The 25365-nt window shown below is 39.3% G+C and overlaps 1 protein-coding gene across 4 annotated transcripts in view; it reads right to left on the reverse strand.

Annotated features, from left to right (window-relative positions):
• Positions 1–1347: 1347 nt before the first annotated feature.
• Positions 1348–25365, reverse strand: part of Hfm1 (helicase for meiosis 1) — an 87182-nt gene continuing 63164 nt past the window's right edge. For 3 of the 4 annotated variants that reach the window (XM_076546901.1, XM_076546900.1, XM_076546902.1), the window contains exons 31-39: positions 21087–21167; positions 20411–20526; positions 17405–17484; positions 15853–15956; positions 9948–10181; positions 8044–8134; positions 3885–3996; positions 3647–3798; positions 1348–1889 (exon numbers count right to left, since the gene is read on the reverse strand). In XM_076546901.1, the coding sequence (XP_076403016.1) occupies positions 1820–1889; positions 3647–3798; positions 3885–3996; positions 8044–8134; positions 9948–10181; positions 15853–15956; positions 17405–17484; positions 20411–20526; positions 21087–21167 (1040 nt within the window). In that variant the 3' untranslated portion in view covers positions 1348–1819. Of the gene's footprint in view, positions 1890–3646; positions 3799–3884; positions 3997–8043; positions 8135–9947; positions 10182–15852; positions 15957–17404; positions 17485–20410; positions 20527–21086; positions 21168–25365 lie in introns of those variants that run through there. The other variant, XR_013043088.1, reaches the window with a different exon arrangement.

Consider the following 25365-nt stretch of genomic DNA (forward strand, 5'->3'; position numbering starts at 1 on the left):
TGTGGTCCCTGGACCTTCAGCACAGCGCCTTTAGGGAATTGGTTGGAAATGTAAACCACTTAGGAACACTCCAGACCTAAGTCAGAAACTCTGTGTATGTCGCAGAGCATCCTGTCTACAAACAATCCCTCCAAGTGACTGCAATGCACTGCTCCAATGCACTCTGTATGCTCCCTCTATGGGCACACTGCACCTTATTTTCCTTTATTTTATTGTCCTTTGCAGATACTGCATTGCATGTAAGCTGAAGGTGATGCAACCCCACAACAGTTCAGATGATTGTTAGCATTTTTAGCAACAGAGTATTTTTAAATTAAGATACCCACACTGCTTTTAAAGATATTAATGCTATTGTATACATAATAGGCTACAACATAGTATAAACATAACTTTTATACTCACCAGGAAACCAAAAAATTAATACAACTTGCTTCACTGTGAGATTCACTTTATGCTAGAGGTCTGAGGCATGCCTGCACTTTATTACATCTCTCACTGTCTCTACCAGTGTGTAAACTCTGTAAGAACAGAAACAGTGGCCTCATCCTTTGCAGGACCAAATACAGTGCTTTTCACTTAACAGATCACACGGAAATGAATTGTTATTTCTTTAGTACCAAAGAAGAAGATAAACATGTTTTAGTGTGTCCATTTTTCATTTTAATAGATCTGAAGAATCTTTAAAGATTGTGTATGATGGGTTCAGATACAGAGACACCAATCATAAAGGCAGGCAGACTTCCTTAACAGAAGACAGACTTCTTAGCTTTGTTCTAGGCTTTTGAGGGAGGTATAGTACATATTCCTAATAATGTTTGTTAGTAGTGACAATAATCATTTCACTAACAAGCTCCTCTTCTTTCCTTCTCTGGCCTCTAAATCTTTATGCACAGAGACAAATCACTGTTCTAAAATTTAAGTGGTTTCCACTTAACCTATTATTTATACAGTAAATTAGAAACTAGCCTAAATTCTTACTTCTCAATAAATACGCGTGAGATGAGACTTACGGTAAAAAATAGAAACTATCTTTTGCTATAGTAAAGGCAGAATAACAGTTTTTAGATCTCATGGCTCTGCAAAGTCAGGGAAACATGGCTGGAGAGAGAGAGTGGCGGCTAAGAGTGCCTCCTGTTCTTGCGGAGAACCCGGGCTCAGTCCCCAGCCCCTACATGACTGCTCACAACCACCCACCTGTAACTCCAGTTCCAGGGGTCCGACACATTCCTCTGGCCTCTGTGAGCTCCTGCACTGACAAGGTACACATAAACTCATGTAGGATCATATATAGACACATAAATAAATAAAATACCGTAAAAAAGAAAAGCAAGGTAAATAAAACAATAATTCATACCAATTAATATGTCATTTATTACTGCTCAAAGTGAAATAACATTTTCAAAAGCTACTGGGTTCTTGAAAACCCAGGAGTGAGAACAACAGAACAGAGCACAGGAGACCGTGTGAATGAGGAAGCTGCAGATTTACGGGCAGCATTGTTTTGCTTTCTCAGATACCTTTCTTAAGAAAATAAAAAAAATCTTAGTTTCTATTAAAATTGGTTTAATAACAAATTACTTATAATAACTTAATTATCAGTTTGCTGAAGCAAAACTTTCTTCAAGAAGTTACAAGAGAAATAAAAATGTATCAGTTCATATATTTTGTTGTAAGAAAGTCAAGAAGTGAATCGAATTTGAGAAAAATTCTGAATGATTATCAATTATTTTTAAAAACAAAAAGCATTTGGGAGGATTAGATATGTTTATACTTTGCTCATTAGCAAAATAATTGTTTCTTTTTTCTTTCTTTTCTTTTTTTAGAAAATGCCATTAAATATTCCCAGAAGAGCCTTCCTTTCTTCAGCTGCATCATCAGGATAATACTTACTGGAGGAAAAAGCAAATGAAAAAGTGATTTTTTTTTTTTGTAAACTAGCTTATTTTAAAACACAGAGTAAATAATGTAACATTACAGTGTAGGTAAACTTGAAGATTACTGTGAGGCTAATACAAAAAACATACTTAGTATGAAAACCCTGTCTGTGGGTAGTTTACAAGAGACTGTAAACTGATTATTTCTTTAAATATGTTGGAAGTAATGCTACTTAATAAAAAGCATAAGCAGGTTTCTAAGCTTGGACTCTTAAAGGAAAGAAAAACTGTTGCAGAGTTCCCCTCTTAAAAATGGCCAGCAGCTAGGTAACAAAGAGAGACACATGGATTTCCCTGGGAAGGGGAAATGGATGAGATCTCCTGGGTAAACTTGGGTGGTGGTGGGGGACATGAGGGAATGGGATGGTCCACTTGGGGTAGGACGAAGGAGGAGAGCAATAAAAGAGGTATCTTGATAGAGGGAGCTATTATGGGGTTAGGGAGAAACCTGGTGCCAGAGAAAATCCCAGGAATCCATAAGGATGACCCCAGCTAAGACTTCTAGCAACAGTGGAGAGGGTGCCTGAACTGCCCTTCTCCTGTTATCAGATTGCTGACTACCCTCCATCCAGTAACTGCTGGAAGTAGATGCAGAGATCCACGGCCAAACACTGGGCTGAGCTCCTGGAACCCAGTCAAAGAGAGGAAGGAGTGATCACATGAGCAAGAGGGGTCAAGGTCATGATGGGGAAAACCACAGAGACAGCTGACCTGAGCTAGTGGGAGCCCATGGACTCGGGACTGACAGCCGGGGAGCCTGCATGGGACCGACCTAGGCCCTCTGCATGTGTGTGACAGTTGTGTAGCTTGGTCTGTTTGTGGGGCTCCTAGCAGTGGGATCAGGACCTGTCCCTGGCACACAAGCTGGCTTTTTGGAACCTATCTGCCAAGCAGGGATGCCTTGCCCAGCCTTGACGCAGGGGGAGGAGCTTGGTCCTGCTTCAACATGATATGACATGCTCTGTTGACTCCCATGGGAGGCCTGCTCCTTTCTGAACTGAGGACGAGTGTATGGGGGGAATAGAAAGGAGGTGGAGGTTGGGAATGGGAAGAGAAGAGGTTGGTATGTAAAATAAATAAAAAATTTAATAAAAAAAATAGCCAGCAGTGAAGGCACTGATTAGATTTATTACGACTGTGACATTGAACCTGTTGAACTGTGAAATAGCTGAACTTCTGTAAGTTAGCTGATGTCATTTGTATTTCTCCAATGACATTACAGCTTATACTGTCAATAAAACATACTGCACTCAAATGAGTAAAAGCAGCTTTATCAACTCAGTGTTTTACAGTTAATAGCATTAAACTATAGGTTTTAAAAATTAGTCTATCTGCTCTTCATGGCTCTAAGAATCTCAGTTCTCAGGAGATCTAAAATTGCCATGCTTTAAGTAAGTAAAAGGTGTCTTTGATCTTTAAAACGAACAAAGAAAGGTCTGGAGAAATAGTTCAGTGGTTAAGAACATGCACTACTTTTCCAAAAGACCAGCATTCAATGCCATCACCCACACCAGACAGTTCACAACTGCCTGTAACCCCAGCCCCAGAAGGACCCAACTCCTGCACTCACTTGCAAACACCCCCCCAACACACACACACACACACACACACACACACACACACACACACACACACATCTTTAAAATGAACCAAAAAAGAATGTGAATTTCTTTATAAAAATTTTTGCTCATAAAGCCTTGAAATGTTCTTACCTGAGATCAATTTCCTTTTTAGAGTCACTGTTTCCAATAAAAATATCCACTTCCTTAAAATTGAGGGACTGTTGTGTTTTCTTAGAGTGGGTAAAGCATACCCTCTCAATCACTGGTGAGAGAGTTAGCTGTTTTCTCTCTTGTAAATTTACCTATGTTTTAATGTAAAAAACAGCAACTACTAAAAGTTAAGTATTCAAGCAAAATTTAAAATAAAAACAAAAAGTACATGGCTTACAAGATTTTCGTTTCCAGTTTGTTGAGGTAACTCTGCCACAAGAGATGGACCAAACTTGGACATGGCACAATCTGATGGATAAATATCTGGCTTTTCATGTGATGAAACAAAACTAAAAATTAAAATAAATTATTTATGAAATATGAAAAACAAACTCTTCTACATTAATACTCTATAGAGAATATTAAGCTTATATTTATTACACAAAAGTTGACATTGTTTCCTATACTCTTTGAGAACTTGGTATATTTTCTTTCTTCCTTCTCTTCCTCCTCCTCGTTGTTCTCTTTGAAACAGGGTCTCACTATGTAGCCCTGGCTGTCCTGGAACTCACTATGTAGACCAGGCTGGCCTCAACTCACAGAGGTGTGCTAGGACCACACCTGGCCGTTTTCTTTCCTTAAGAACAAATTCAATTTGCATATTCAACATTAGTAGGAGTCCTATTTTAATAAGTAATCACTCAACAATTTTAGGATTCAATGTTATGCTTAATTTTCTATGACCTAGAAACCTGTAAATCTTTTCTAAACTCCATTGCTTAACCTTGATCCTCCTTTCTGTATTCTGGATTCACATAATTACCATCTTCCTTCATACAACTACGTACTAGACTTCACAACATTTATTAAATTCATAGATTAGAATACATTTATTATTTACTATTATATGCCATATATTAGCTAGAAGTAGATACAAAGTGGTAAACAAGCCAAAAGTGAGGTATTATCTAACACAGAAATAGACCATATGCGAAAATAAAAGTCACAGCTGGAAAAATAGTTTAGTTGATAAAGTGCTTGGATTGTAAGCACTTAGACCTGAGTTTGAGCTCTAGAACCCTGTTAAAAACAGATCAGTGTCATGGTGCATACTTGTAACCGTGTTGGGGAGATGGAGATAGGTGGATTATGGGAGCCAGCCTAGCCTACTTGGAGAGATCCAGACCAGTGAGATATCCTGTCTCAAAAAACAAAACATAAAACAATAAAAATTCAAAAAAGGTGGGTGGTGGTGGTGGTGGTGGTGGTGGTGGTGGTGGTGGTGGTGGTGGAGGTGGTGGTGGTGCACGCCTTTAATCCCAGTACTTGGGAGGCAGAGGCAGGCAGATCCCTGAGTTCAAGGTCAGACTGTCTATAGAACGAGTTCCAGGACAGCCAGGACTACAAATCTGCCTTGAATCCCCTCCCTTCAAAAAACCCCCAAACAAAACAGACCAGAGAGATGGTTCAACATTGAAGCGTGAAGTCCCAAGGACTGGAGTTACAATCCCAGCACCCACAGAACAAGCCAGGTGTCCCTCCACACCTGACTCCAGCTCTGAGCAGGGCAGTTGTAGAAGGCTCACAGGTGCTTGCTGACTCCCAGTCTAGCCAAGAAAACATGAGCCTCAGGCTCAGGGAGAGACGCACTTCAAAGAAATAGATGGAGAGTGATAGAGGAGGATACCCAATGCCCTCTTCTGGCCTGTATGTGCTTAACATATTCCTTCCCTACTTGTGCATATATGCTCACATAGATACACAGAAATAAATAAAAACAAACAAACAAATAGAATTATATTAATAATAAAATGATGTACTGCACCGAGGTATGAGACCCAAGATTGTCCTTTGGCTTCCACAGACACACACATACAATGTGTACAAGCATCTGCACACATACATACATTATATGTGTTTATATAGTTATATGTACAATTATAGGTTCTGAAGCTTGTGAGAAAATTGTCTGAGTAATATCATGGGAAACAGCAGTGTGGAAACATATACCTAATTTTGAAAGATGGTCATCCATGCCTTGCTGAGTGGGCGACAATTAAGATGTCATTTAAAGACTAAAATTGATAGCCATGTAAAGAGCAATGAACAGTGCATACAGTAGGAAAAGTCATATAAGCTGACTGTATCTTTGTAGTTTTGATTAACAAGTATTATGTACATAGAAAAGAACAAAGAGAGTGAAGGGGGCATTAGAGGAAAAGCAAGCAGCCTTGCATCCCAGGTCCTCAGCTCTCATGGGCCTTCTCCCCTGGAGCAACTTCTGATACCGTTTATCACAGGCTTCTTGTGAGCACACATTTTAAACCATTTATCTTCTAAATTATTCCAAAATTATTTGTAGCTTTTTTTTTCTTAATGTGTGGGGCAGAAAACAGTTTTCATGCTGTTTTTTTTCTTCTATTTCTTTTGCTATTTCTATCTGCTTATTTTATCAGACTCAAACTTAGAATCAATAAATGAAAGGGATAAAGGACAACTTTTTAAAGATGTTAGATAGTCTGGGAGATCCAAACCCAGAGCATCTTAGGGAGGATAAGCTCCCAGCTCGTGGAGCAGTCTTGGCAGACTTGTGAGAGACTCGATGGTGTGAGAGCACTGGTCTAAGGCCCAGTGGCAGAAAAACGGAACAGCATGTAAACAAAGCCAACATCTGCAGGTCTCTGGAACCAATGGTCCTGTAGTACTGATGCTCATAATCAGTAAGTGATTATTTATATAAAATACTGAACCCTAAATAAAGGGCTGCCAGCATTTCTTGTCTGTTGGCCAAAATTCCTCTCCTGTCTTGATTTCTAATCAAGTGCAGTATTTCCAAATGCACTTTGCACTTTGACAAAACTTTTGAATTGACCTTTTCTGAGATGATTTTTTTCTTTTCCAAATCTATGGTTCCTGTATTCTCAGATAATATTTCCATATAACTAGCTGCAATGTATTCTTTCCTCACCTCCATTATCATATTCTATTAATTATCAAACTGAATGGAATTTATCGCTGAGATTTTAAAACTCTCATCTTTAAAATTAATTTTTTACATTTACTTTGTGTGTGTGTGTGTGTGTGTGTGTGTGTGTACACACGTAGGCACAGGTATGGAGGTCAAAGGACAAGTTGTCGAAGTTGTCTCTGTCCTTCCAATATTCGGATTTTGAAGGTCAAGCTCAGGTCATCTGGCTTGGTGACAAATACTTACTCAGTCAACCATCTCACAGGAACATCTCTGAGATGTGTGAAAAGTCCAACTCTAATCTCTTTTCCCCATCATCTCTGCCCAGGTTAGGTCTCACCATGTTCTGTCTTTTTTATTGGCCACAATACTTCTGATGGTCCTATCCTCTATGATTCACTCTTCATCTGCTGCTGGAATAATTCTTTTATGATTAAATTGAATGTCTGTATCATCTGTCATGGAGGGGAACCACTGGAGACTCCTAAGCTAACTCTAGCCTATAGAGATCCCTGTTGAACTTTGATGGAGGTGATGTCAAGTACACTAATTTCTTTGAACTAGATGCCAAAAGTTTAAAATTATGAAATGCCACATAAATGTTACATTCCTAACTTTCCTTGGAAAATCACAATGTCTGCCAACACTAAACCTGTATTTCATATAGCAATAACTAGCTGGAGCTTAGTGTGGTTTCCCTTTTTTTTTTTTTTTTTAAGATTTTTATTTATTTATTACGTATACAGTGTTCTGTCTGCAGTCAGAAGAGGGCACCGGATCTCATTACAGATGGTTGTGAGCCACCATGTGGTTGCTGGGAATTGAACTCAGGACCTCTGGAAGAGCAGCTAGTGCTCTTAACTGCTGAGCCATCTCTCCAGCCCATGGTTTCCCTTTATGGGACATTTCACAATTAGTCTTGGTCCCTGAATCCTGATGGCCTTGAGTTTGTGAATCTTGTCCTCTTAGATGTGGTACTGACTGCGGCATTCAAGACCCTTACACTCAGACTCAGCAATTTCATCCTTACTCTGCAGCCACACAAAACAGACCTCAATGATCCTTGTGCATGGCCCGCCCTTTTAAGCCCTATGTCCTTTTGTTTAAAACAATTTAAACCTAGAGAGAACGTCTATTTGCCTCTTTCTCACTTGTTTTAGAATATGAAGTTCCTGGACTCCACCCCAGAGACCGTGACTGCTTAGGTCTGACGTGGGCCAAGAACTCATCGTCTTTAGTAAGCACTGCGGATGGTCTTGATGAAAGTGGTCTGACAGCAGCACTTGGAGAGACCTCTAATGTCAGCAGAGGTTAGGTTGGTTGACGCAATAATGCTTCTCTGACAGCTGGAGAGTTAAACCCAATTTCCAATTACGTTTCAAGAGAATGCAAAGTTCTAAGATTTATAGACCAAAGTTCTGAAGCTTGCCTGTTTGAGATTTCTCTTTGGAATTTGCTGCTTGACTTTTGGAAGGGTAGCTTACTTCCCCTGGGACTTGAACGACAAGTGTCTTCAAATCCTGAGAAGAGAGAACATTTTGAAATGAAATGCTAGTTCACAGTTAATGGAAGTGTGGTACAAGTTTTACAAGGGATCTCTCAAGCTAGGATTAGTTAAGAAAGACGTGGGAGGGCTGCGGAGGTCAGTGGGTGAAATGCTTTCTATGCAGGAATGAGGACCGCATTCAGCTTTCCTAGAACTCAGAAATCGGGACATGAGCTCACAATCCAGTTGGTGAAGCCATAACAAAGAAAAAAAGAAAAGGATGTCCCAGTTTGCTTTTGATTGCTGTGATGAAACATCAAAAGCAACCTGGGGAGGAAAGGGTTTATTTCAACTTACAGCTTATCATCATGAGGACATCCGGGCAGGAACCTGGGGGTGGGGACTGAAGCACAGACCATGGAGGAGTGCTGCTTACTGGGTTGCTGCCTACGACTTATTCGGTTGGCATTTGCCTTCACAGGGATGGTACTGCCCACAGGATGGCCCGCCCACATCAGTCATTGAGAAAACGCCCCCACAGACTTGTCCAAAGACTAATCCGATGGAAGCTTTTTCTCAACTGAGGATCCCTCTTCCTGGATGACTCTAGTCTGTGTAAAGTTGACAAAAACTAACCAACACAATGGCTAATTCTCAATAATCAAAACTGATTTACATAGAGAATATAAGGGCCAAAAGCTAAGAAAATAAAACTATGAAACACATACGTTAGTTTATCAGCCACTGTACTTAAAGGTCTTAAAGTCAATACTATTTACTTATTTTTTAAAATTCAAGTGTATGACCAAATTGAAACTTAATCAGTATTCTCAATGCTCCACATATAATTGTCTTAAATACTCTACACATGGAGAAAAAGGTATTTACTGAAAATGGTTTTCCCAGTGATGACGCTGTGTCTTCACAAGATTAGGTCACCTCAAAGGGTCAGCATACACCAACTTCTAGCTAGCAGGACTCATCAACAATCAAGTTAGAAATTAGCAGTTGTTCAGTGATAGAAGAAATATGCCCAGGGATCCCACATCATAGAGCTCCAGGCCTATTCTGTGCAGGTGATCAAGTTCTGATCTTTCTGAGAAAAGCTTGAGCTCTTTAGGATTCCAAGCCAACAGCATTTGAACTTCTCACTGGTTCTTGTAGTTGTTGCTTTGTATTATGACTGTTTAGACAGTCTGAGGCAGAGGACATCAAGAAGCAACTGTGGAGGAAGATGCTCTGTTGGTTGAGGAACTGGTTTCTTCTGTCTGGCCACATGGGAAGAGTATCACCACTTTTTCCTCTAGTCAAATAACTGCTAAGAGTTTCAACTATCTGTTTAGTAAATCAGAACAAGTTTGTCTGTAACCCAAATATGTAAGTCTATGATTTTGGGTTTATTTATGGGTTAAACACACCTTCTAATAAAGCACTAGCCCTTTTTACTTGTTTGTTGATACCTGAAAAGTGAGCATTTCCACTAGAAATAAAGGTTATTTTCTTGCAAGCAGATGAATACTCTTAAAAAACATAGTACTTTTTTATTTCACAGAGCAGTAGACCCCCTGTGAACTCAGAAGGGAGGCCAGGGTACTCTGTTTTGTGAGGGACAACTTAATAAACATAAGGATTTAAACAGGACCTTTCAGAAGTGACAGGAGGGGTAGAGAGATGACTCAGTGGTCAAGAGCACTGGCTGCTCCTCCAGGAGACCTGGGTTTTAGTTTTGATAAAAATTCTAATCTTACTTAAACAAATACATACAAAAAGACAAAAAAAGCAGTCTCAGGGACCAAAACAAAAATATCCAAAAAATTCCTAATGAATTTATGCAAAAACAGTTTTACCTGATATAGCTGTCTTCTCAGCATCAGATGAAAAACTCATAACTTCTATTAAGCTTTCATCATCAAAGTCATCCCAAACTTCATTTCCCAACTCGAAGTTCACATCCAAAACTTCAGAAGACTTGTTTTCATCTGCAACACTGTGATTTTCAGATGTGTTAGTGTGTCTGTTGAACATCATTGTTTGAGGAGTCTTTTCATTTGAAGTTGTGCAAGAGTTCCATCCAAGAAAATCTGTCACACGTGTACAAGAGTGTAGGCACTTGTTAAACCACATAAGCATTATTTTGAACTGATATATAACACATCTTTCAACTGCCATGCAGAGATCTTGATCCCCAATTTTCAAGAACACATGTTGTCAAGCACTGGTGGATGTTTTCTCCAGACAATTCTATTTACTGGATCACATGACTGAGAGATCCACTAAACTTCATTTTCAATGGATTAATTTTTATCATTTTTACTATTGTGTATATGTGTGTGTGTGTGTGTGTGTGTGTGTGACATGTGCATGAGGGTGCGCACGCCACAGAACATGGGTGGAGGGCAGAATACAACTTGAGGAGTCAGTTTTCTCCTTCCACCTGTACGCGGATCCTGGGGATTGAACTCAGGTCTCTAGACTTGCCACCACAAGCTCCTGTACCCATTGAGCAACCTTGCCAGTCCCATCATTTCAATTGATTTTAATTCCCAGAGTAGACAACTTTGCAGCACCACACTCTACAGTATTTCCTATACAGAAAAATATTAAGAACACCACTAGTAGTAACACACAGTAGATTAAGAAGTTTTAGATTTTCAGCACTGTCATCTTTGTTTTTAACATAATTTATTTGACTGGAATTTATTTATCATAAAATGTTTAGTATCAAATTTATTAGTACTTTAACAGTGTTTGAAGGATTTCTGACACTTTAACAAGAACTTCTCGTAAGGCAGTGAAGTCTTAGTTAATTTCACTTTAAATATCCTGTCCTCTTCCTCATCTGTTCACACCTGCCTCTTCTGTCAGCTGTGCCCACAATTACAGTCACATTATTACACTTTTGTATGTTGACACACACAGTGTGGTATGCACTGAAGACAGAAATAGTATTAAATGCCATGGAAATGCAGTGAAAAGAACAACTGGAGCAAAAGACTCCTTTAAGATTAAAAATGTGTGAAAGAACAGTGGTAGCTCCCTCAGGCTGTGGAGCAGGCACACTATTCTATCCAGGAGAACAGCACAGTAGAGGTGAGGAGCAGTGTGAGCAGAGAGGGCAGGAGCTAGGAGTTTTCAGAATTCAGAGCGCAAAGCAAGAGAAAGAAGGACCCATTGGAACTGCACAGGCAGGCATGTATCAGATCATGCCGAAAGTAATTTGTCACGATAAGTATTTTCTCTTCTTATCAGCACAGATGACTACTGAAGATGCTTCTTCGAGAAGGTCAGGCGCCTGTTTGATCACTTGGGATATTTATGGATCAGAGGATAATGAGACTGAAGCAGGGGAAATGTAAGAAAGTTATCAAAATAAGGAGAGGAAATGAGCATTTAAGCCTAAGTATCAGTTAAAAATCGTAGATGAAGAAACAAATAGAGGAGTGGTGTAGGACACAAAACATTAGGTCTTAGTGCTCAGCTACATGTAGAGTAAGAGGTTAGAATCCTCCTTTCCCTGCCTTTAGCAGCACAGAAGAGTCATGCACTGAGCTGAGGAAAGAGAAGGGATGGAATGCTGCACAAAGACCAGAGCTCAGGTGCAGGAACGGCTAACTTTCTGGCAGCTATACCCAAGAGGGTGGTTATAGGAGTGGGTTGTACTTAGAAAAAGACAGACTTAGCAACCACGGAGAGTTAACTGGTGAGTGAAGATATGGCTTAGGAGGTAATGTGTAGAAGTTTTGCAGTAAAAAGAATAACGAGGGAGGAAGGAGGAGATAGGAACAGTAAGCAGAGGAGGGAATGAGGTGAGGAGGGAGACAGACAGGAAAAGAACAGATGGATTCATGTGGAGCATCAGCAAGAAGAAAAGCCCAACAAGAGTCTGAGAAGTAATCAATAGGATGATTGAACTGGATCCAAAGGAGAGACTTCCCAGAGGAAGGAACAGAAGCGTCAGATCCTCCATAGAAGACTTCACAGAATTGAATACCTTAGTCACTAAATGCCCAAGGAAGAACAGCTTCAAAGTAATGATGAAGAGCCCAAATTTTAATGAGTGAGTAGTAACCAAGATGGAAGAAATAAGTATGAATCTCTCAGTACTTTTTAGTTTGACAAGAAAGTAAGATATAAATATAGAGAAGATCACAGGATGATGATGAGGATGATGAGGATGATGATGATCTTTCTGGCTTGCTGAACTTTCTATCAGTAGAAGCACTCTTCTTTTCCTTTGGGGAAAACATGCCTCTGTCATTTAGATAATCCTGATGAGGCCATTGGCCATGATACTCTGCTTTCTTGGGGCCAAAGGGACAGAATGACCATCCCCAGCAATAGAGATTTATCCAGGATAAATACATTACTCAAAATAGACTAGTTCAAATGAATTCACATCTGTACAACTACAAGTGAAAACTACCTTTCTCTAGTGAGATTATTAAACTGGAAAGATGAAAATTTGGGAGGGCTTGCCATGTGAGAAAGCCTATTTAACAAGTGGAGCAAATTAACAATAAACATAGCTAAAAGACTGAGAGAAAGCCAGAGATATAAGATCATCTGAGTGCCTGGAGCTAGCAAGATTAAAGCTAGATGCCTACTTGGACTTCCAGTTTATAGGAAGATAACCAGTTACCTCTTTTGTGCATAAGTCCCTTTCAAATCACTTATTATCACAAGAGGTCAAGATTAGCTAGATGGAAACTTGTAGCAGCTGAAGAAAGAAAAGACTTAAGCATATTTATATGCTAAAAAGAAAAAGACAATAGAAAGCAGATAGTGTGGGGTGCACACCTGTAATTCAGCATTGGGAGGCAGAGGCAAATTAGAAGGTAGTATGGCCATCATAGTGAGTTCAATGCCAGACAGAGGTCTATGGAGAGACCTTATCTCCAAAAATAAACCAAAACCAAAAAGTAGACAATGAAAATATTGAATAGAGGAGCGAATAACTGGCCTTCTAAATTTCCAGAGAAAGCAAGATTAGAAAGAATTCACATTAAGCCTTGAATAGAAGAAAAAAATAATTCTTTTAAGACAATAGAGGGTTAATGATAGATGCAAAGTCAAAGAAATACATCAGTTGGGTGAGCTGGGATGAGATAGCAGAAAGTTGAAAGAGTTCATACACTATAAGTTCAACACTCAATTTTCTACTGATAACTAAAAGTCAATTTCATTTTCTAGAAATGGCATTGGACTGGGAATCAGGAGATATGGAATCTATTTCTGGCCTGCCATTAATTAGGTATGTGATTTTGGGCGAGTCATTTAATCTCTTAGAATCTTGGCTTCCTTTACTGTAAAATGAGAAACTGCACAAAGGTCCCTTCCAAATTAAATTTTATGATTCAAAATGCTTTCTCATATAATTTCTAATACTTTTTTCTTTTTCTCTTCGTGAAACTGGAATACAGATAATAAAATTGCCATGTTTTTCTTACAAGTCTCAACACTTAAAATGTTTTGATGGCCGGGCGGTGGTGGCGCACGCCTTTAATCCCAGCACTCGGGAGGCAGAGCCAGGCGGATCTCCGTGAGTTCGAGGCCAGCCTGGGCTACCAAGTGAGCTCCAGGAAAGGCGCAAAGCTACGCAGAGAAACCCTGTCTCGAAAAACCAAAAAAAAAAAAAAAAAAAAAAAAAAAAAAAAAAAAATGTTTTGACAATAAAGACTAATGTGTGGAAACTATAATAAACATACTTAACTGCCATCCCTGAGAACAGCAAATATTACTTTATGAGCTTTATAAGCACTATCTCATTTAATACTAAAATGTCTGAAATAATCAGGTAGGAGAGTTGAGGTAAAGTCTGTAAGTATACTATGAGGGTGACAGTGAATGGCAGAGTTAGAATATGGACCTCCAAAGACCGTTTTAGATCCTGTCAGCTTCACTACTACATAGACGGTCCTTCCTGACAAAGAAAGAGACAGAGGGAGCCTGAGAGCGGGAGGAAGACCAGGTGGCTCATTCAGTCAAACGAGAACTTTGGGTTAAAGTAGCTAGATGAGGCTTTTACACCACACTATAAATTAGAGTTTGGGTAATGAGTAGAAAAAATGGGAAACAACAAACATACAAGAAGCAATCTGGGGGAAGTGTAAGCCGTGCATCGGAGGAGTAGAGACTAGTGCAGCAGCATAAGAACAACAAGTCAGAGGGCTGTGGGCTTAAAAAAGATAAAATAAAAAGATCAAAACATCAGCTGCCTGTTTTATAATGATTAGTTTTGATAAATTTTCTGATTGTCCAAGTGAGATTTGGAAACGTCCCTGATCTCATCTCGGGCCTAATGGATGTCATGATGTCATAAGAGTTAGCAGATCTTCTTAATTATATATCTAGTTATTTATCTAGTTATTTATTTTGAAATGTTGTGATCGAGCCTAGGATGTCATGAGTGCTAGTCAAGCACTGTACCACTAAGCTGCATACACAGCTACTAGCGTCTTAAATTGTGACCAAAGGAAACATGAAGTAACATAATGAAGTCAATGCCAAATGTGAAAGTGTTTTCAGGAGACTCCAAAGCTCATCATTTCACTTACATTTACATACAGCCACTTGAACAAATGACTCACAGGTTAGGGCTATTTCTCATATTTCAATATAACGTGCTATTAATAGAATGAAGTAGGGAAATAACTAATAATATAGGTATTCAAAAATAGTGCTGAAGAATTCATATGTATTACTTCATTTTTAATGGCAAGACACAGATAAAAGCAAATCTAGATTACAAAATTTCTATGCCTTTCACAGTTTATCATCTCATTGTATCTAGAAATTGTAAGAATCATAGATTTAAGAATGGAAGAAATACTAGTAATCAGCCATTTTGATACTTTCATTTTATTTATTTATTTATTTATTTATTCATTCATTCATTCATTCATTTATACTTTGTTTTTGCTTTGTTTTGAGACAGGGTTTCTTTGTGTAGCCCTGGCTGTCCTTGACCTCACTGTGTAGACCAGACTGCCCTTGAACTTAAGAGATCCACCTCCCTTTGCCCACTGAGTGCGGGGAATAAAGGCATACACCACCACTTCCTGGCATAATACTTTATTTTAATATTTTTTACATTTATTTGTTTGTGCGTGCATGTGTGTGTGTGTGTGTGTGTGTGCGTGCGCGCGCGCGCGCGCGTGCACGCGCACACGCGAGAGTGTGTGTGATTGTACACATGCCATAGTGTGTACGTGGAGATCAAAGGACAACATGCAGGAGTGAAATCTCCCCTTCCACCAAGTGAGCTCTGGAGAACAGGTCCTCAGGAGCAAGCACTCTGACCCACCCAGCCATCTCACGGGCTCCTAATACTCTCCTTTTAAAGATGAAACGAAGACCCCAAAAGGTTAAATAATTTCCCCAAGGTCACACAACTATTTTATGAAACTGGACTAATTTTAAAGTCATTATTTAAATTTCTAAAAAGATATAAAAGTAACAAGTCATCATTTTAATACTTTGTTCACACGAAGATTTCTAATTCTCCTAGTTCTTCCTCATATTGTTGTTTAATAAAATAGTCAACACTTTGTAGGAAAGATACTTAAAAAAAAAACTCTGACACATAAGACAATTTTAAATAACCTAAGGATCTGAAATTGGCTCAAAAATCCAAGAGAAAACTGTTTTCAGTTGATATTTATAATCTTTTTAGATGCTGGGTTTTCACTTAAATGACTTGTTAACCTTAGTGATATCAAACTCCCTCGCCAGTCAATAGCAACAGCAATTTACCTTTGTCATGATACTCAGATGGTTCCTGTTGAACTTTTCCATAGATTTCACTCTGACTCCACTGTTCCAATACTGGTAATTCAGGGATGTTTAAATATTCTGACCTTTATGAAGGTAACAAAACCATAAAAAAGAAGTATAATGAATTTCGCCTTGGAAACTACTTATTCGTATAAATAAAAAAGCATAGTTTATTCACTGGAACATTCTGTGACAAATTTATTACCTGGGATAGTAAAGGGCAAAGACAAATGTTGAATGGAAGAGGCCAATATGTAGTCAACTTTACACGCCCCAGCAGATACCTGCCATCATTACAGTCTTTAAAAATCGACTGATAAGGCTGCTCTCAGCTAGATAACAGAAGTCAAGATCTCTAGAAGTAGTGGTGGGATCTAGACTTCTGATAGGTCGGCTCTTATTCTATATTGGTTGGTAAATAAACAGAATGTCATCTCGGTAGATAGGATTCTATCCCTCCTCCTATCTGAGAGACACTGACAGTTTGTGTGGGCTGGAGGGAGGGGTACCACTTTCTTCAGCGAGGTAGCCACTGGTAAGTTGCCCATGCTCCAGTAAATAATCTCCATCAATGCTTATGCAAAGGGTTCTAATCACACTCAGTGGATCACATACAGAACAGACAAGACAGTCGGAGTGTGTGCCAGAAAGAAGTGTTTCAGTGGGAAAAGGGAAGTGGGTAAGAGAAAGAAATAGGGAGTGAAGATACTAAAATTCATTATATGCAATATTAAACTGCCAAAGAATAAAAAATTAGTTTAAAATGCAGAAAAGAATATCCTGAATAGGATAAGCTGAATAGGAAATTATATATGCAATATTCTCTTCTCTGAATCATGATATAAGAAAAGAACGATGAATTATCATCTGAGGTCTTCTGCTTATTAACTGGGAATATGAGGTTTGCTTTTTTATTAATAAAATGAGTTAAACATCATGTATTGAGATATACAATTACAATTGCAGCACCTGAGAGGTTACAACAATAGGATTATGAGTTTGAGATCATTCTAGACTATATAATTAATTCAAAGCCAGCCTGGGCTACATACCAAGATGTTTCAAAATACCAACCAGTAAATAAATGTTATAAAATAGCATAAGGTAAAATAATTTTATGAGCTATGTTGTTATGAAGGTCAAAAGGTATACTGTACAAGCACAATTTCAAGTTATAAAGTATTTTCAAGCCTAAGGCATTATTAGCATGAAGGGAGCACCTGCAGTGAAAATCAGACAGGAAAGACACCAACACAGGCTTCCTTGTAAAGCACAGTGTGTCCTGTCTCTCAGAAGCAGAGAACCAGGGGAGGACATAAGGGATGGGTAGTTTCTGAGAAGAGGAGATGCACGGAATGGTAACATATAAGATACTGAAACCCTTATGATAGTGTTGCTATATAAGGAAACTAAATGATTCCTGTGATGGTCATTGAGCAGTCAGTGACTAACTTCCCTTGAATAAGTGGCTATCCGGAGGAGCAACATTTAAATGAATACTTTACCTTAGATATTCACATTGTATTTGTACCTTGATATGCTGGACAGGGAAGGCCTTGGAGTAAAACCAAACTCTTTCAGGTCCACATTTTGAGATTTGTTCATCTGTATCTGTTAATAAAAAAATGCCATCCAAGTTCAACTACCACTTTTACAAATAAACCAAATAGTAAAGTTACTGCTGGTAAATAAAGCCAGAAATCAATGAATTAGGAAAATGTTAGGCTAGTTCTCAACTCAAATATTTTTCTGAGACCCTTCTGAGATATAAACAGCTTTTATTTTGCTTTTTGTTTTTTTGTTTTAAATTGGCCTTCTCCTCTTGTTCTATATGTGATGTTTTCAGAAAAAAAATATCTTTTGACTTTCATGGCTTAAATTATCATCCTTCTGTGGATGACTCTCAAGTCTGTATTTCTATTTCACTTCCCCTTCTGATTTCCAGTTATAGCCAACTGCCTCTAGGAAATCTTTATGTGGATATCTTATTTTTTTGTGTGTGTGGTGGTGGTTTTGGGAAATTGAACTCAGAATTCAAATGAGAATCCCCACACACACACCGCCATGGGCTCATGTATGTGAACATATGTGAACACCTGGTCTCTAGCTGGTGGCGCTCTTTGGGAAGGTTTATGAAGTGTGGCATTGCTGGAGAACAGGTCGCTAGAGGTACACTTTGAGAGTTTAACGAATTCCACCATTTCAAGTTGCTCTCTCTGTTTCACGCTTGCAGCTCAAGATGAGAGCCCCGAGCTTCTGCTCTGGCCACCACGCCTCCTGCTTGCTGCCACGCCTCCCACCATGATAGATCTGACCCTCTGGAACCACAAACCCAAATAAACTTGTTGTGAGTTGCCTTGGTCATGTTTCATCACATCGAGAGAAAAGTCACTAGTACACACTCTCTAGGCTTGCACTGAACCATTGAGCACTTTACTATTCCAGCCCTACATCCAGCATTTCTCAAGTAGACTCTACTCTGTCTTTATCCCCAAACTTGATTTCCCTTTACTCTCACTGCCCTAGAAGGGCCCAACTTCTCTCCCAGTTCACCAAGCCAGAAAGCTGGACATTGGTTTTGCCCACTACTTCTCCCACCTCACCCCTCACAACCAATGAAGTACCTCTGAAAAAAGTCCAGTCACTGACCTAGATTGCCATCAGTTTGGTCAATTACACAACCTAATGACTTTCCATGTTCCTATTTTTTAATCTTCTAATTCCCTTTTTGTCATTGCAGCCAGAATGTCCTTTATAAAACCCAACTCTGATCAGTCCATTAATTAAAGCACTTTAGTATTTCGAAATAGTTTGATAAAATATAACTCTCTAAAAATAACAAAATGATCTGCATGATCTAATTCCTATTCACTTCTTCAGCCTCATTGCTCTCTATTTACAATTAATCTCCAGACATACTGTGCTACTTCAGCTACTTGGAAGATCTCTTGACCACCACCAAATACTCCAGAACTTCAAAATTTCATCTATCAGTCTCCATCATTATTATGGTGCCCATTCTATATACTTGGATTATCCTTTCAGTCTCAGCCACATCTATTAGGATCCTTTCCTGGCTCATCAAATATGTATTGAGTACACTTTCTATCTAAAACCAAGTGTCTTACACTCCTGTCACAGAACCACTCATCACATTATACTGAAAAGGCCTATTAGCTTATTTGTATTCTCTATTCAACTATCAATTCAATGAGGATTGAGACTAAATTTGTCTTATCACTATAAATGTGGCATACTGGCATAGCCTTGATTCTTTAAAAGATGGAAAGAAACAAGAATATAAAAAGAAAAGTAGGAATGAAGGAAGGGAAAGAGGAAAGAAGGGAGGAAGGGAAAACTTAAATCATTTTCATTGTTTTTGTTTTGTTTTTCATTTTTTTGAGACAAGGTTTCTCTGTGTAGCCCTGGCTGTCCAGAACTCACTCTGTAGACCAGGCTGGCCTCACACTCAAGAGATCTACCTGCCTCTGCTTCCTGAGTCCTGGGATTAAAGACATGTGTCACTGCTGTGGGATGTTCTGTATGGCAAATGTGTTGCTCTGATTGGTCAATAAATAAAATACTGATTGGCCCATGGCTAGGCAGGAAGTATAGGCGGGACTAACAGAGAGGAGAATTGAGAGAACAGGAAGGCAGAAGGAGTCACTGCCAGCCACTGCCAGGACAAGCAGCATGAATAGATGCCGGTAAGCTAAGAGCCCCGTGGCAAGGTATAGATTTATGGAAATGGATTAATTTAAGCTATAAGGACAGTTAGCAAGAAGCCTGCCACGGCCATACAGTTTGTAAGCAATATAAGTTTCTGTGTTTACTTGGTTGGGTCTGAGCGGCTGTGGGACTGGCGGGTGACAGAGATTTGTCCTGACTGTGGGCAAGGCAGGAAAACTCTAGCTACATGCCACCACCACCCTGGCCACAAAATTATATTCTCAGAAGACAAGGGTGATCACGTTATATCTCACGGTTCTCTTTTATATTAGGGTTTCCTAATATTCCCTTTGTTTAGCCTCCCTGCACTCTGAGTGTAGAAAAGCCTACAAAAGACTTTTCTAGGATGTGATGACTTAGGCTTAAGGAAAGTCTACTTGTGGCTATCCCACCAAGCAACAGACACTCATTTCTTCATCACTTGGAAGGAAAGCTCTTGTTCATTCACACACTGAGGTGCAAGAATCCAAATTAACTTCAGAATTTCCAACCCAGTCCAATATAAAGCCAAGACATAGGGCAAGACTATTTAGTTTTAACTATTGCTGAACTAAGTCAAGCTCAGACTCTTCTCTTTTTCTAGTTCTCTGGCTTAAACACACACTAGCATAAGGTGAGGAAAGGGCTGGACAGTTATGTTCCAAAATAGATGGAGAGGTTGATTATAAATAATGATCATATTCCTAGTCAAGCCCATAAATAACTGTAAAGAATACTGTAGATCTCTACCTCCTTAGTGATGCAGGGGACAAGTGACATTTACATTCATTTAGTTGCAGAACAAAGGATAAATGCTATTAAAACTAACCTTGAGTCGTTTAACTGGAGGAAGAGAAGAAACAGCATTTCTGCTTTTTAAGTCAGACAAATATGAAGACATTGCTGACTCTTTAACTTCTGGCTTTTGTGGAACTCCAATTTTACCTATTAAAAGAAATTGTAGATTCTCCTCTTGTTTTTGTTTTTTAAGGCAGAATCTTGTTATGTAGCCCAACCTGGCCTTCAACTCACAATCTTCCTGCCTCAGCCTCCCAAGTACTTGACAATAGATTTGACCAACATGGCCAGTGAAATTTTAGAATTTTTTGTATTACATTTTTGGTAGTACTAAAAAACAAAAAATTAAATGTCTTTGAAATGTCAAATCTAACGTTTACTTTTTTTCATGTTGTTCTCCCCTACCACAAAGGAAAACTATTTGAAGGGTTTTAATTTGAATGATATAAATATTTACTCAAGATATTTCTTTTTTAAATTACTTTTTATCCTTAGTTATATGTGTGTATATGTGTGCACATGAGTGCAGGTGCTCTTGGAGGCCAGAAGAGAGTGCTAGAGCCGCTGGAAGTGGAGTTGTAGACAACTGTGGGTGATGGGAACTGAACTCAGGCCCTCTGCAAAAGCAGTCCATGACCACTGAGCTATCTCTTCAGCCATATTCACCAAAGACATTTCAGTTTTGAAATAATCTCAACAGAACTCACAGCAGTCATGTCCACACATGTGTTTATTTTTACAATGATGATTGCATTCTCGGTTCCCAGGTTTTTTGCAGGTAGTCATCCCTAAATTAGTATGAGAAAGAAATACATTTGTTATTACCTCCACTATTATAATTTTAGTACAAATACTTTCAATCCACTTTCTTTTTCCCCTAGGTAGTAGCAACAATATGACTTTCATACCTCCTCAAATATTAACCTATACAGCAAATAAAAAGGTATTTCTAACAGCACTCCCTGTCCCACTGTTAGCTCCATCAGCTTTGCCTGTGACATCCTGTAAGCTGCTTTCAGTTTCTCGAAGTACAACCAAATACAGCAGAACACCAGCAACAAAGTTTATCCTTATGGAAGTAAGAATGAAGGTGGGGATTTAAAACTTTGTTCCATACTCAAGACTGAGCATTTGGAAACAAGCAAATATCATATCATTGTGATGATATCTTGACTAGTTAGTAGATAGGACATCATAAATATTTAGTAAGTTATAAATAAATTCTTTAGGGACATAAAATTTACTATAAGAATTCAAAGAAAGAAAAGAATGCTTCCAGGTTAGTGTCTCTAAACTATAACAAATGTATCCAAATATATAATTTATTAATATATATTATATATGTATATCATATCCACCTATATGTGGGTTTTCTGGGTTTTTTTTCTTGTTTTGTTTTTTGTTTGTTAACAGTACTAGGGGTTGAGTCTAGGGCTCTGTGTGTGATAAATAAGCACTCTACCACTGAGATGTATATGTCCCCAGCCTGCTTTTCTATATTTTGTTTTGAGGAAGCATCTTACTAAATTGCCTATGCTGGCCTTGAACTCATGAGCCTCCTGCCTCAGTTCCCCAAACAGAATTACCAGCCTGCCACATTTACTATGCTTTACATACATTTTTCTTGATCTTAGTTCTGGCTAGTAACATTGAGGAGGGGAGAATATTATAATTGTCCTTATAGGATAGACAGGATCTGGGCATAGGAAGGGGACAAGGAGAAGATATTCCAGATAGAGGTCATGATACTCAAGAGCAACAAACCAGATTATGGGAACTAACACCTGCCTGCTTTTGCTGGAACACAAATTTTAAGCAACCTGGAAATACTGAACAGCTTTGAAGACCTTTACAACCATCCTTGGCATTTTTATTTTCAGTGTCATTGTTCAATCAATCTTTTTCAAGTTAGGGCACAACTAGATGCTTATATCTGTAGCAACCTTGGATAAATGGATGAGGCTTTTCTCTAGAAAGGCAGGTGTCCGGTCTCTTTGAGGACTGAGGTGGTCAGTATGCTGGGCACTGCTATGGTTTGGATGTAAAAGGTCTCCCAAAGGCTCAGGGGTTGGTCCCTGATTGTTGATCACAACCACTGCAATGTGACTGATACCTACAGGCTCTCGCCTTCCTCCGTGGACTATTCCATCCATGGTTTTATAGTCTAACACCATTATTGCAGGTATTAGGAAGTGGGGTCTGTCTCTATAAGCTTGCCCGAGCAATGGCTTTGTAAGACCTGTCCATCCCTGGATCCTACTTGTTTCTTCCTGCTTCTAGATCCTTCAGGTGAGCAGCTCTGTCCTACTACACCCTTACTCCATGGTGAGCTACCTCACTACAGGCACAGAATTATTGCAGCAGCCAGCATGGACTAAAACTACTGAGCTGAAATAAATCCTTCCTCTGTTATGTTGTCTCGGGTGTCACAGCAATGAAATCTGCCTGGCAGTATAATAGTCACGTGTCTGGTGCTGGGACAAACATCTGACAGCTACAGAGACAGACAGCTCAGTGGTTAAAAGCACGTACTGCTTTTGCAAAGACCCAAGTTCAGTTCACAGAAGCCACACGGAGTGGCTCATAACTGCCTCTAATTCTGGCTCCAAGGAGATTCAACACCTCCAGCCTCTGTGGGCCCTGCATTCACGTGCACATACCCAAACACAATGACATACACTTTTCTGAAACCAGAAATGTGTTTCCTAGGTGAAGATAAACCCAGTCAAGTTCACAGTGAAGAATAACCATCTCACACAGTTGCTGATAAAGTAATAATAATAATAATAATAATAATAATAATAATAAATCTGTGGCATCTGAAAGTAGAAAGTTACACCACAGTGTTCCCAACTAAGCCTGACTTTTAAAATACAAACAACACTAAGATAAAGCCATTGTTGACCACAGTGGAAGACATATAAGACCTTCTGTGTAATTATTTCTGAAACTATAGATAAGAATGCTCGAGAACCACAACTATAATGGAACATCCCCATCTTCTGGCTAATACAGATGACTACTAACCTTAAAAATCTACTTTAAAAATAAAAGTGTTAAGACGGGGTGTGGTGGCCCACACCTTTACTCCCAGCACCTGGGAGGCAGAAGCAGGCACCTCTGACTTCGAGGTCAGCCTGGTCTACAAAGTGAGTTCTAGGACATCCAGGGTTAAACATGAAACCCTGTTTTGAAAAACAAAACAGTGTGTGTGTGTGTGTGTGTGTGTGTGTGTGTGTGTGTGTGTGTGTGTACACAACTTGCCTGCGCTGCTTCTTTCCTGCCATGTGGACCCCAGGGACCACACTCCGCTCTCTGGCTGGCAGCAAGAGCTCTCACCACTGAGCCGTCCTGCCTGTCTTCACGGTCTTTTGAAATGCTGCAATGACGCCTCATTAGCAGATTTTCTTTCATCCATCCTAACAGGAAGTGCTCTTTTCTGATGGGCAGATTTATACCTCATGGTAGGTCTCAAAACTTTTCTCCACTTTTCCCTCTGATTTTGTTTTGTTTTCTCTTTTTTAGAACACTTACTCAACTCTAGGCTCCTGGGTTGTCTCTGTCCGTTTCCTTGGTCTCTGTTTTGCTTTCACATAGCTTGTACTTTGTCTCCCACGTGTGCATCTAATCACAGATTTGACTTCTATGTGCCTATTCTTGTTCTTTTCGGTTATGGCCTATTATTACATTTTATAGTAGCAATATGTTGCTTAATTTCTAGGAGGTTGCTGTTTTAATATTTTATTACGTTCTGGGATTATCCCATTGCTCTTTTGCCCACTTTTGTTTACTTTGGGATTTTTACCTGTTCCACATTTTCCTCCACTATCTGATCATCCTTAGCTGTCTTCTACTGTACATCCACTGTGCATGTGAGGACCTAACTCACAGCAGATGCAGAGTACATAATAAGTACTGTGAGCTTAATACACAGAAAATGGGGGAGATTCTGGTCTCTGTTGCCAACTCCCAGACCTTGTCTCTTGACCATCCCACCTCCTGAATCATATTAGCAGTGTTGATTCTCCCCCAAAAGGTTCACTTACTTCACTTAAAGATGCGATGACTAGGAGGAAAGGCCGTGTAAATGGTTTTTGGTCATAAAGCCTCTTAATCAGTCTTTTGAAAGCTGCACTTTGAAACAGTGCCACAAGATGGTGCACCAGGACAGTGTATGCTCCTGCAGCCCCCCCCTCAGCAGAAATTAACAGAGGTCTAGAAGCCTGACAGGAATCCTGCGAGCTCCCCAGTATTTCAAGGTAGGTTTACAAAGGTCTTGCCAGGAGTGAAGTAATTTTGTAGATATCTGTTAAGCCCTGTTGACTGGTAATATGATTCTTTTTTTTTTTTTTTTAAGTTCCTTTGCTGTGTTTTAGTTTGAAAGGCCTCTCTGGATATGAGAGTGAGTTAGGGAAGTCTCCTACTATCACTGTGTCAGGACCTACGTGACCTTTGATGTTGTTACTGTTTGTTTCAAGAAACTGTGGGCCCCAAGACCCAGTCCATAAACATGTGTAATGGTTATATCCTCTTGATGAATGGTTCCCTTTATTAACATGTGGTTAAAATGTTTCTGAGTGGTTTTGGTTTGAAGTCTACTTATCAGTATGGGAATCACTAATCCAGCCTGTCTATGGCTTCTACTTGCTTGGTAAGTTTATTTCTAACCTTTGACTCTATAAATTTTTAGTTGTCTTTTCTAGTTCTGTGAGTCTCCCCTTCTTTTCTGTTTTCTAATGTGACTGTTCCTCACTGGGTTGTCTTCCCTTGGATTTATGTTCAGGAGAACACTTGATGAAGTAATAATTGTGATGGTTATTGCCAGCAGTCCTGGTGTCGCTTAGCTCTGTCCATTGGGATACAGCAACAAGTTCCACTACAGGCTTCCTGTGATTCAAATAGCTACCCCTATTGTGGCACAGTATAAGAACTGCTGAAATGACTAGAGGCAAGCCAAAAGGGTTCAGGGGACAACATGGTACACCT

Source organism: Peromyscus maniculatus, chromosome 10 (genome assembly GCF_049852395.1).
Source record: "Peromyscus maniculatus bairdii isolate BWxNUB_F1_BW_parent chromosome 10, HU_Pman_BW_mat_3.1, whole genome shotgun sequence".
NCBI classification, from domain to species: domain Eukaryota; kingdom Metazoa; phylum Chordata; class Mammalia; order Rodentia; family Cricetidae; genus Peromyscus; species Peromyscus maniculatus.